The sequence below is a fragment of the Choloepus didactylus genome, chromosome 1 (assembly GCF_015220235.1).
Source record: "Choloepus didactylus isolate mChoDid1 chromosome 1, mChoDid1.pri, whole genome shotgun sequence".
Taxonomy (NCBI): domain Eukaryota; kingdom Metazoa; phylum Chordata; class Mammalia; order Pilosa; family Megalonychidae; genus Choloepus; species Choloepus didactylus.
The window spans coordinates 134,491,729-134,504,567 of record NC_051307.1 but is presented as its reverse complement, the minus strand read 5'-3'; the positions used below and the strand labels follow the sequence as shown (position 1 = coordinate 134,504,567).

Below are 12,839 nucleotides of genomic sequence, written 5' to 3'. Positions count from 1 at the left end.
CTATCTTTCACCATGTTTAGGCAGAATAATATAGATAAAAAAGAATTAACTTTCCTTGAAGACTATAAGGTACATTTTTAACATATGAGCTAATTAATTTCATACAAAGAGTGACCAATTTTAAAGGCTCTCTACACAGACCCTTCCCAAATCCATTGTTTTCAAGTACAAAAAATAAAATATTAAATTAGGGTCAAATTAGTTCTAAGAATAAGCAACAATCCATAGCTTGTTTTATTTAAGATACACAAAATACATATTTTCAAAAATAAATGTTTTGGTAATACATGTTAAAAAGCAATCATTGTCACAATAAACTGCTACAGTAATCCAATTTACTAAGATCAACTGCAAGGACAAAAAAAATACACACATACACACACACACACACACACACACTCATAATGGTTCTCAAGAATTTCATTTTAGTGCTATAAAACTAATCTTTTGCATAGTGAAAAGTTATGAACAGTTATGATTCAAATTTTCCTTATACTATAATTTAGGATGTCAATTTATATATTACATATTTATTTATATATTACATATAATGCACAGTCAATTTACACTTTTTTCTCAACTTTGTGAAATTCTTACGAGCAACAAGCTTCTTGAAGGTAGGAACTATGTTCTGTTCCACTTTGAATATCTCACACTTAGAATAGTGCCTAGTATATAGTAGGTATGAATTACATTTTTACTGAATAAATAAATAAGCAAAAGTCTTCTCACTTTAAAACCGAGTTTTGGGTCTCTAGAAGAGTCTCTAGAGAGTCTTAAAGGAAATGCAGATATACTTTTGAACAGTATTCCACCAGCAAGAATTAATTATGCATTGTTTTTGTAAAGAATCCAAATTTTAGTATGTATTTATGCCCAAGGAGGTTTAGTTTTCCAAAAGGAATAGATAATTTGCATCAAGTTACTAAATATACTTTAATCCCTCTTCCATTCTCGCTGAATTTTGGCAAAGGGTATTTTTAATTCTCTCCACTACCTCCTGGCCTGAAGGTTCTAATGAACTCCTAAACCATAATTTAATTCATTAATGGTGATAATAGGCACCTTACTGAGTCTCATTTATACAAGCCTAATTACAGGTATCTGAACAAATTCACATAACTGTAGGTCATAAAGTAACAGATTCAACTTTTCTGGTTTTGCTGTATAATTTCACAGCCTATTTTCAGAGTGTAAGCAATTGGTATAGAATTTCTTTGCCTAAAGGCATTCAGAACTAGTTTTTTCCTGCTTCTTCCCTTTGCCCAAATTCTTTACCTTAGGTGCCTAAGGACAAGGATTTGTATCATCTACTTCGTTTATTTGTCCCCACATTTCTTAGGAAAGTGTTCTGTATGCAGTAAAAATGTACATACATGTTGACTATATGCAAATATATAGATAGCATAATCTATACAGCAATTATAAATATGGAAGATCAAAGTCATTTCTATCTCCTTACTCCCCTAAATCTAAATCTATTTAACTGTTAAACCTGATGCTTCTTAAAACACTTTTATGCATGTTGTAGACTGTCAATCTCTACCACCAAGTCCCTGACCCAGGACCTAGTTAATCCACATTTTTTTCCTCTGGCCTCCCTGGATCTAATTTATTTAGAGACGGCATAATAACATAATAACAACTACTCTATATTGAGTGCTTATTGTATGCCAGGCACTGTTCTACATACTTTGCTATTTAACTTGTTTAATCATCATGACAATCCTATTGAACAGTATTAGCATCACCAAGAGATGAGGAAGCTGAGAAGGAGGAGCTAAGATATTTCATAACTTGTCTAAGGTCACTTATAGGTAAGTACATGAGTATTTTGAACCCAGATGAATAACTCCAAAACTGATGCTCTTATTACTCACAGTATATTATGTGATCATCAAAATGTGAAGAAAATGATTCTTCCTTTTAACACTGGAATCAAACTTCAAAATCCTGGCCATATGCTTAAAGGTTTTCTATTAATTTGTCCTACCCTGACCTGTCTAAACTGCCACCACTGTTTTGCTTGTTTTTGTATGATCCTCTGCTTGCCCCTTTCTATCACATTTCTGAACAATCATTTTTCCTGGTCCCTGAACTTAGAACAACTTTCCCAATCCTCTTCAAGATACACCTCCTATCTTAACTCTTCCTCCTTCCTTAAGAGCGCAAAAGCAAATATGATCTCAACATTTTTGTTAAGATAAGTATTCTCTACATAGTGGGTAAAGCTATATATACTTAATTAGCTCTAAATATTACAATGACTCTACTCTAAAAATACTTAAAAAAATGCTCAGCTCTTAGAGAGAGCTCAGTGCATGAATAAATGATGATGATGATGACGGTGATGGTGATGATGATAAAAAACAGCCTAAGCAACTCATAAAGTTTTATGATTTAGTCCTGTTTTGTCTCAAATCTATACAATTGAGACTGTTTATGCTAAATTTAAAGATGCCTAGTTGTGTTAAATCACATGGTAATTTTATAATTCAAAACACATTTATGATTTACTAGGATAATGTGAGTTGGAATAAGGGGGAAGTGAATTTTGTTCAAAATGTAACCAGATACTCCCTATTCCATATAAAGGCTGATAAAACCACACGCTTAAAGGCCTCAGACTATAAAAAGGCCACTCAGAAAAAAGAACACCTAAGAAAGTACCCTCTCACTTAGCAGTGGGGCATATCCTGTTAACAATTTGCAAATATCTGAGAAGTACCTGCAAAACTTTAGCATTTGGTTGAAGAGGTTTAATGATCAGTTGCTTGCCTGCTGTGTAAAGGACCTTTTCTGAATCAGGGCCCCATGCTACCGAATACACTGGTGTTCCTATAAAAAGGAAGAGGAAAAAAAAAAGACTAGTAAATTTTAATTATTATGCTTTATAAAAGGGAGATTGTTAAAAGGGACAAAAAACAGTGGGGAAGCAATGTGGGGTATCATTTCATTTCTTCCTTAGTCAATGGCCCTTTCAAACTGTAGTATAGCCTTCTATAGAAACACAGACGGATTAGTATTGGCTGTTGAAAATCTACTGCAAGCAAAGGACAAACTACATTTTTAACTTATCTTGATCTTGCTGAGAAAATATGGAGTTTTTAGAAATTCTAGATAGTATGCTACTGACAAAAAATAAAACAAATACGCTTTATATTTTAAGACGTAAAGAGATAACAGAAAACTCAAGGTTTATCATTTCCCATCATCAACATCCATCAGGGTTTAAAGTGACTCAAAGCATAAGCTGACTTAAATTTTCTATTTAAAAATACACATTGCATTCTCACCGTATAGATCAATTCCCATCCTGATGTTGTGATAGGCAATAGGATTTCCCCTTTTTGCTTAAGTGGTAGTCCAATGGATAGAAATCACCTCACTCCAAAATGATCTATTCTTCTCACATAAGAATTCATAAATAGCAAATTAAATAAGGGAAACATTTGCTATCTATAAGGTATGGTGTTGGCCTGAAAGTTAAGCTAAGAAGGGTCAAATATCCTATAAACAGGATCAAGTTAAATTCACTTCCAGGGGAAGGTACAAGGTTGATTTACCTACCATACTATCAACTACATTAAATTTGATACTGTTTTCAATTTCCTAGGATAGCAATTCAGGGATAATATATTTTTTAGCTCAATTAAATTGAGGGATAGTATTTTTTTTTTAACTTGGTTACTTTATAGATTAACTAATGTGTTCCCAAAGTCTATTCTTTATATGAGCCTAGTTTTAAAAATTGAAAAATATTTATTGAACAGCATTAATTATATGGTAGTAAATGCCACTGACTGACCTGGTTATCCCTTCATCATAAAAGTGAATCAAGGTCACACAACTATGAAATATTAAACCAATTATATCTATAAAACCAAGTTTTAAAAATTTGTGCAGGACTCCTGTGCCGGTTTGGATATATTATGTTCCCCCAAAAGCCATATTCTTTAACGTAATCTTGTGGGGCAGACTGATTAATCTTTTTGATTAGGGTGTAACCTCTTGATTAAATATTTCCATGGAGATACGACTCACCCAACTGTGGGTAATACCTTTGTTTAGATTATTTCCATGGAGGTACTACCCCACCCATTCAGTGTGGGACTTAATGAAATCACTGGAGCCCACAGACAGAAGGAGCTCAGTGCTGCAGCTGAGACAGACATTTTGGAGATGGCTCCAGAGAAGCCAAGAGAGGACAAAATGTCCCAAGAGCAACATTTTGGAGAACGCCATTTTGAAACACAACCTGGTAGCAAAGGAAGAAGAGACCAGCCACATGCCTTCCCAGCCAACAGAGGTGTTACAGATGCCGTTGGTCATTCTTCAATAAAGGTACCATATTGTTGATGCCTTAGTTTGGACACTTTTATGGCCTTAGGCCTGTAACTTTGTAACCAAATAAACCCCCTGTATAAAAGCCAATACATTTCTGGTATTTTGCATAATGGCAGCATTAGCAAACCAGAACAACTCCTAAATCAGACTATTGCAGCAGCTGACTTTTTGTGAATTAATGAATGAACAAATAAGTAAACTTTCAGGAATTTATATTCTCAGTAAAATGAAATCTGAAATTAAGGATTTACAGACAATCAGTAGATTTAATTATTTATTTAAATGGCAAACTCAAGTGTCAGTAAGACAAATGCTTTAGTTCAATTGGCATACTTCTTTCATGCCATTTTGTTCACCAGAACATAATTCAATTGTGAGCAAGTCCCAGTAGTACAAGCTTTAGAATGTTTAGTTTAGATCAAGTCCAAAAAAACCAGAAGCATGCTTTCCACAGTTTAGGCCACACGTTATAATAGGTCCAAATATCCAGTTCGGTCAATGACATCCAGGATTGTTTTGCAGCACATGAACCTGCAGATATCCTTCCAATGATATGACCAACCTCAGAAAGTCCTCCCCTTCTGCATTTGGGAAGTGCATTCTCTGGATATAGCTAGGAGATGAACTGGGCTTCAAAAGTACATTTCCAAATGACCAGAATCCAACTCTTAAAAAAAAACTTCCCAGAAAAATGTAAGTCAAAGTTTCAGATATTTCAAATGTGTTTTCTTGGCAAAAACTAGAACTGTTGTAATTTTTGTGCAAAAAAAGTAAATAAATATATTTTAATTTAAGGCTATCAAATCTCCATGAATATACTCAATAAAATCACACTTTCCTGGGGAGTATACTAAACTCTGATAAACATCTACCCCCAAGGAAATAATTCAGTAAATACAACTCCCATTGAGTTACACAGGATGTGACTGCAGCCTCTTAGTTGTGGTAAAAGATATGGTTTAGGTATAGGATGAGGAGCTAGGGACTCTTTCATCCTTTTAACTTTGACATTGAATTTGTGGCCCCATTAAGTCAGCTGTGTCACCATTTCCTTGTTTATAAGTCTTTCTTCAGAATACTTGTCACCCCTGTTGGGACATGGAGATAATAATTCACATCATGTTTCTAAAACAATTTTTAAACAATAATAATGTTAAAGATACAGGTATAATAACATAATTTAAAACAAAATAAGCTACATATAAAAAGTTAAATAATTCCTTTTTCATAACAAGTTTTTGAACCACATTCTTTCAATTACAATAAAAGCAATGGAAACAAATATGGAGTCCTTCCATAGAAAAGCAACCCTAAATAAGATTAACAGCTAAGTCCCATTTACTCAACTCTTCCTAATCATTAAAAATTCAAAACGTATATAACATCAAGAATTAGGAGAAGTCTTCATTATATTCATCTCTTAAATTTATAATAAAAGTGTGGAACCACTATATATGTGAATGTTTCCTCTTCCAAAAAGAGATATTCTATGTAGCTCTACAACTTCCAATTTGGGTGGTTCTGATGAAAATCATTAAAGTGGATGAAGTAGCTTCACAAAGTAAATAATGATTTCTATTAAGATGAACTTCATCCCACTAGCATATGAAACAAATTCATAGTGTTTCAAATGTTTTTAAAAGAATTATAGCATAAATTATTCCCAGTGCTATACTTCACTTTGCAAAGTATGGAAATAACAAATTTAGCCTTCAGACTGAATTACTTTAAAATAAAAAGTTTAGCAAATTATGTAACAAGATTTTATTCATTATTCCCAAAAAATGGACCAAAGTACTTAATAAAAATCGTTTTATAATAATTAAATAATTTCTTGCTTTTCATATAAGGAATTTTTATTTCTGTTCCATTTCAGTTAAGACACTCAAAAAGATCTTGTTTTTCTGACTTTGTACACTAAGATCATGTGAGCTTGTTGACATTTTTTAAGAAACCACATGCACCTGGGGTTGGGTTAAATGTCAGACCCTTATCTCTCTGTAAAACAAATTATCTAAATTCTTTCAACCGGTTGAAGGCATTTTAAACCACAGAAGAGGAGACAAAAATGTATTTCAATTGTTTTAAGGAAGTACATGGTCAAATATACCATGTTTTCACATTCACAGCATAGAAGTATTCCCTAAAATGTTGTTTTTGCATGTTTTAAGAATGTTTTTGAAACAAACTATTCACTATGATAATGAAGCATTAGCTATTATTACCTTGAATGCAATATAGGTCTAGATTGAGCAAAGGTGTTTAGAACAGTGTCTGGTACTATATCTATTAGCTATTACTACTAAAAATTATTTTGTAATGCAATAAGCAACCATTTGTCTATTGTGTTGTTCATGATAGTAGGTTCTCAATTTTTTTCTTTTGTCAAATCATCAAGAATTCAAAGACCAAGAGTTATTTCATCTTCATTCTATTTGTAGTTTATCAAGAGGGATTTATTCCAAAAAAGCAACTTTTTGGTTTATATGTCACTGGCAGTATAAGAAGAAAGTTTAAATGAAAGGGAGGCAGGTTAGGAAAGATAAGGGGGTAGAGAAGATACCATGAAGAAAACCTTGAGCAAGGGCAGTTAATCAAGGTCAGGAGAGCCTGTCCTGGACAGACAACCTGCCTGGGGCTACTCACCTAGGCAAAACACCCAGCAGCACCCGACCTGTCCAAATGCACTGCCTACCACCAGCACCTCCTAGAGAGAAGGGAGGGAAAAAGAAAGCCCTGAACAAGAAAGGAGGAGGGGGACTAAGTAAAGCTAATCTATAAAAGCAAATGGCCCCACATTGCCAGGGCTTCTCGCCTTTCTCACCTCTGTCTTTGCGAGAGTGCCTGCATGTTCCTCTTACACGTGTACCTAATAAAATTTCTCCCTGCTTACTCTCTGCTGTGCTGTGCCCTTGAATTCTTTCTCACAGCATGGCCAAGAATCTGGAAGCAAAAATCAGCAATGAAAGCATATTTCTTTTGTTTCTATCACTTACTTGTTCCTTGGAGATCTCAACTTCCCCCATACCTTCACCTTTCATCTTTCACCTTTACACAACTGACTCCCAAGTTAATATTCTAGCCTTCACCTCTGGGCACTGAACAACTTTTCCAGTGGCCCTAAATACATCTCCATACCAGAGCTTCAAACTCTACATATTCAAAACTCTCATCCAACCAAAAATATATTGTAATTTATTCCTCACTCTAAATGCTGTACATCTTACAGGGTATTCACCCCTCTCAGCCACTAGGAATGATTCACTGTTTTCAACTACCATTGTCAAGGTTTGTAACTTCCTTACTGCCCACTACCATTTCATCCCTTATCTCCTCTAATTTATCCTACATATTACTCTTAAGGTAATATTCCTAAAAGACAGCCCTTATCTCTTACTCTCCTGCTCAGTTTTTTATTTTATTTTATTTTTTTAATGTTTTGAATGCTTATACAAGAAAATCCAAGCCCCTTCATTTAGCATCCAGAACCATGAATGTCTTGGCCTCTCAGGTAGAATTATCCCTCACACAGCCTGCACCTTTGGTTGTGGTGGTTTGAAGCTGTTTGTACAGCAGAAAAACATGTTCTTAAATTTAATCCATTCCTATGGATATAAACCCATTGTAAGTAGGACCTTTTGATGAGGTTACTTCAGTTAAGGTGTGTCCCACCTCAATCAGAATGGGTCTTGTGGGGTCCCAGAGCTCAGGCTCCCTCACCTCAACAGTGAAAATGAGTTATTTCATGTAGTAGCCTACTAGACTGGGACAGACTTTAAAGGTCATTAGACCTCCCCAGGGGAGGAAAAATGTATTGTAAACAAAGCATTGAATCACCCTTTCCTCCCATGATCAGTGTCAATAACAAAACCTCCACACCCCTTCTGTCACAAGACCCTGCCAAAACTATTTTCAACCCTATGGAATGTCCTTGTCCTAACCCTTATAAGCCACCCCCTGGCACCACCCAGTTTTGCAGAGCATTAACTTCCATTTTTCCCAGCTGGCCGCCACATCATCTCCTGTCAGTAAGTCCTATTAAATTCATGTCTAATTCCATGCCTGTCATCTTCTTTGGTGTTGGGGCTAAGCTGGGTTGGAACAGGTCTTAATTATATTCATGGAGTCCTTGATAAAAAAATGAAATTCAGACAGAGAGAGGAAATGCCACAGAAATTAGGAAACTGAAATCAGGGAAGCAAGGAAGAGAAGGGAGAGATGAGGAGACACCGCCATGTGACACAGGAGCCAAGGATTGCCAGTGGCCAGCCCCAGAACACCACAGTCATTGGGGACAAAGCATCATCTTGATGATGCCTTGATTCTTATTTTCTTTTAGTCTCAAAACCGTAAGCTAGGAGAGGTGGGGCAAGACAGCAGCATAGGGAGGTATGGAATTCAGTTTGTCCTCTAGGGCAGCTAGTAAATAGCCAGTAACTGTCTGGAACAACTGTTTGGGGGACTTCCATAACCAGACAAAAATCGTACACCAGTCTGGAATGGAGGAAGGGCTGAGATCACAGCACAGAACTGTAAGTAAATCTCCCAGTCTGTGGAGGCTGGCGCCCTTACCCACTAGCATGGCAGGCTGTTTTGGAGTCACTTCCCTGTGGGAAAATGGAGCACTCTCTACTAGGAGCACGGGAAAGTAGCTCAAACAAGCTCCAACTGTGGATTTAATTAACAAATCCAGACTGCTGAATAAAAGCTCTGAGCACAGATAAACCTGGAGAAAGCCAGAAAGGAACCCAGACGTCTCTCCTGGCACAGAGGAGGCAGGGCTGATGGAAAAAAACAAACAAACAAAGGGGTGTTTGGAGTTGGTTAAGTGAAGAACACTAGAAAAGGGCTGTTTCCCAAGAAAATGAGCACAAAGAGCTGGGTACAAACTCCTGCTCTTGCTTGGCAAACGGGGCTGGGGACTGGCTCCGAAAAGGATTTTTTTTTCCCTTTTAGCATAAAGAAAACAGCAAGCTTATTCAGTTGTCAGCATGCCGCAGGCAAGGGCAGAGTTAAGGAATATCTGAGAGACAAATTCATTAGTCAGGTGAAGGAGCTAATTCCCTCAAGGGCATATCTTCCTCAAAAAGGGGGTTGGCAGCAGGGCCCAAAACAAATGACTGCTCTCATTCAGAGAATTCAGACCCCAGGGGCTGGGAAACAGAAACAGTTTTAGCCTGCCGTCTGCCTCAGCCTCTGTCTCAACTACACCCCTGGAAGTTGCAGGATCTGATGAGAATTATAGGCACCATAAACTTTATGCCAGGGTGGAGAGGGAGCTGTAGGCTGACAAATGCCACCTGTTGGGCAGGATGGCAAAAGCACAGAAGGAAAAGGCTTTACAGGAAAAACTGACAACATGCTGGGTCTCATCCCCAGGGAACCCTGATACTGCTCACACGCTCATCGTGAGTCCTGGGTCTGTCTTGTCTGGGAAAATCTGATTAGGGTTGATTCTATCTGGGGAAACCAACTTTAAAACAAAAAAACAAACAAACAAACAAAAAAAAAAACAACTTTCATTTAGACAGGACAAGAACCAGAAAAACAGAGCTGAGAAATTCTCATCAGTTAAACAGAAGCTATGCTAGAGGTCTACAATAAGTTGAACTGAATGTCAAAGAACAGACAGAGAAAAAAGCCAACCAACAAGAAAACCCTAGGTAAAATGAAGAAAAAGGAACTCCAGAATAAACAAATCAAGGAATTCAGCAAAAAATCATGAGTCATACCAGGAAACATGAAAATATGGCTCACTCAAAGGAAAAAATTAACACTCCAAATGAGATACAGGAGTTGAAACAACTAAATAAAGATGTTCAAACAAATCTTCTAAATCAAATCCAGTTGAAGGAAAATGTGGAAAAAGACATGAAAGATATAAAGAACACACTGAATGACCATACAGAAGAACCTGAAAGCTTGAATAAACAAATAACAAAACTTACAGGAATGGAAGGCACAATATAAGAGATGAAAACACAATGGAGACATATAACAGCAGATTTGAAGAAGCAGAAGAAAGGATTGGTGAATTAGAGGACAAGATAATCTGAAATCCCACACACAAAAGAACAGAAAGGGACAACAATGGAAAAATATGAACAGGGTCTGACAGAATTGAATGAAAACATGCAGCACAAAAATATATGTGTTATGGTGTTCCAAAAGGAGAAGAAAATGGAAAGGGGGCAGAAAGAACAATGGAGGAAATAATCACTGAAAATCTCCCATCTCTTGGATAAAATTACAGGTCCAAGAAGTGCAGGGCACCCCAAACAGAATAGATCTGAATAGACCTATGCCAAGATACTTACTAATTAGATTGTCAAATATCAAAGACAAAGAAAGAATTCTGAAAGCAGCAAGAGAAAAGCAATTCATCACATAAAAGGGAAGCTCAATAAGACTATGTGTGGATTTCTTAGCAGAAACCATGGAGGTGAGAAGGCAGTGGTATGACATATTTAAGATACTGAAAGAAAAACTGCCAACCAGGAATTCTATATCTGGCAAAATTGTTCTTCAAAAATGAGGGGAGTTTAAAATATTTTCAAACAAACAGACATTGAGAGAGTTTGTGAACAAGAAACCTGCTCTACAAGAAATACTAAAGGAAGCACTACAGGCAAACAGGAAAAGACAGGAGAGAGAGGTTTGGAGAAGAGTATAGAAATGAAGATTATCAATAAGGGTAAAAAGAGAGGAAAAAAGACATGACATATAAAATCCAAAAGACAAACTGATAGAAGAAAGTACTGCCTTTACAGTAATAACATTAAATGTTAATGGATTAAACTCCGCAGCCAAAAGACATACCCTGGCAGAATGGATTAAAAAACAGGACCACCTATATGGTGTCTATAAGAGATACACTTTAGACCCAAGGACAAAAATAGATTGAAACTCAAAGGCTGGAAAAAAATATTTTATGCAAACAACAACCAGAAAAGAGCAGGGATAACTATAATAATATCAGACAAATTGGGCTTCAAATGTAAAGCAATTAAAAGAGACAAAGAACAAAGGAGAGGCTAAACTTGCATATAATTGTGCCTAAGAGTCTCCCCCTGAGTACCTCTTTGTTGCTCAGATGTGGCCCCCTCTCTCTCTAACTGAGCCATCTCGACAGGTGAACTCACTGCCCTCCCCACTACGTGGGACCCAACTCCCAGGGTTGTAAATCTCCCTGGCAATGCAGAATATGACTCCTGGGGATGAATGTGGACCCAGCATCGTGGGACTGAGAGTATCTTCTTGACCAAAAGGGGGATGCAAAATGAGACGAAATAATTTCAGTGGCTGAGAGATTTCAAATGGAATCAAGAGGTCACTCTGGTGGACATTCTTAGGCACTATATAGATAACACCTCTTACGTTTTAATGTATTGGAATAGCTAGAAGTAAATACCTGAAACTACCAAACTCCAACCCAGCAGTCTGGACTCCTGAAGACAATTATATAATAATGTAGATTACAAAGGGTGACAGTGTGATTGTGAAGACCTTGTGGATCACACCCCCTTTATCTAGTGTATGGATGAGTAGAAAAATGGGGATAAAAACTAAAGGACAAATGGGGTGGGATGGGGGGGATGATTTGGGTGTTCTTTTTTCACTTTTATTTTTTATTCTTGTTTTGGTTCTTTCTGATGTAAGGAAAATGTTCAGCGATAGATTGTGATGATGAACACATAACTATGTTATCATACTGTGGACAGTGGATTGTATACCATGGATGATTGTATGGTGTGTGAATGTATTTCAATAAAACTGAATTTAATAAAAAAAAAAAGAGAGAGACAAAGAAGGATGCTATGTATTAATAAAAGGAACAATTCATCAAGAAGACACAACAATCATAAATATTTATGCAACAAGCCAGAGTGCCCAAAAATACATGAGGCAACAACTGACAAAATCAAAGGGAGAAGCAGACAACTCTACAATAACAGTTGGAGACTTCAATACACCACTATCATCCATACATAGAACATCTAGGCAGAGGATCAATAAGGAAACAGAGCTCTTGAATAGCATGATAAATGAACTAGACTTAACAGCCATTTACAGAACATTGAACCCCAAAACAGCAGGAAACACATTTTTTTTCAAGTGGTCATGAATTATTCTCAAGGATAGACCACATGTTGGGTCACAAAGCAAGTCTCAATAAATTCAAAAAGATCAAAATTATACAAAACACTTTCTCAGATCATAATGGAATGAAGTTTGAAATCAATAATAGGTGGAAGGCTGGAAAATTCAAAAACATATGGAGGCTAAATAACACACTGGTAAACAACCAGTGGGTAAAGGAAGAAATTACAAGGTAAATCAGTAAATATCTCAAGGCAAATGAAAATGAGAACATAACATATCAAAACTTATGGGATACAGCAAAGGCAGTGCTGAGAGGGAAATTTATTGCCCTAAGTTCCTATATAAAAAAGAAGAAAGCAAAAATCGAGGACTTAACTGCTCACCTGGAG

The 12,839-nt window shown here is 36.4% G+C and overlaps 1 protein-coding gene across 4 annotated transcripts in view; it reads right to left on the bottom strand.

Annotated features, from left to right (window-relative positions):
* IFT80 (intraflagellar transport 80) overlaps positions 1–12,839 on the bottom strand; it is a 213,833-nt gene that overhangs the window by 126,489 nt on the left and 74,505 nt on the right. For all 4 annotated transcript variants that reach the window (XM_037841715.1, XM_037841695.1, XM_037841725.1 and 1 more), the window contains exon 6: positions 2,729–2,838. In XM_037841715.1, coding sequence (XP_037697643.1) covers positions 2,729–2,838 — 110 coding nt within the window. The remainder of the gene's footprint in view (positions 1–2,728; positions 2,839–12,839) is intronic.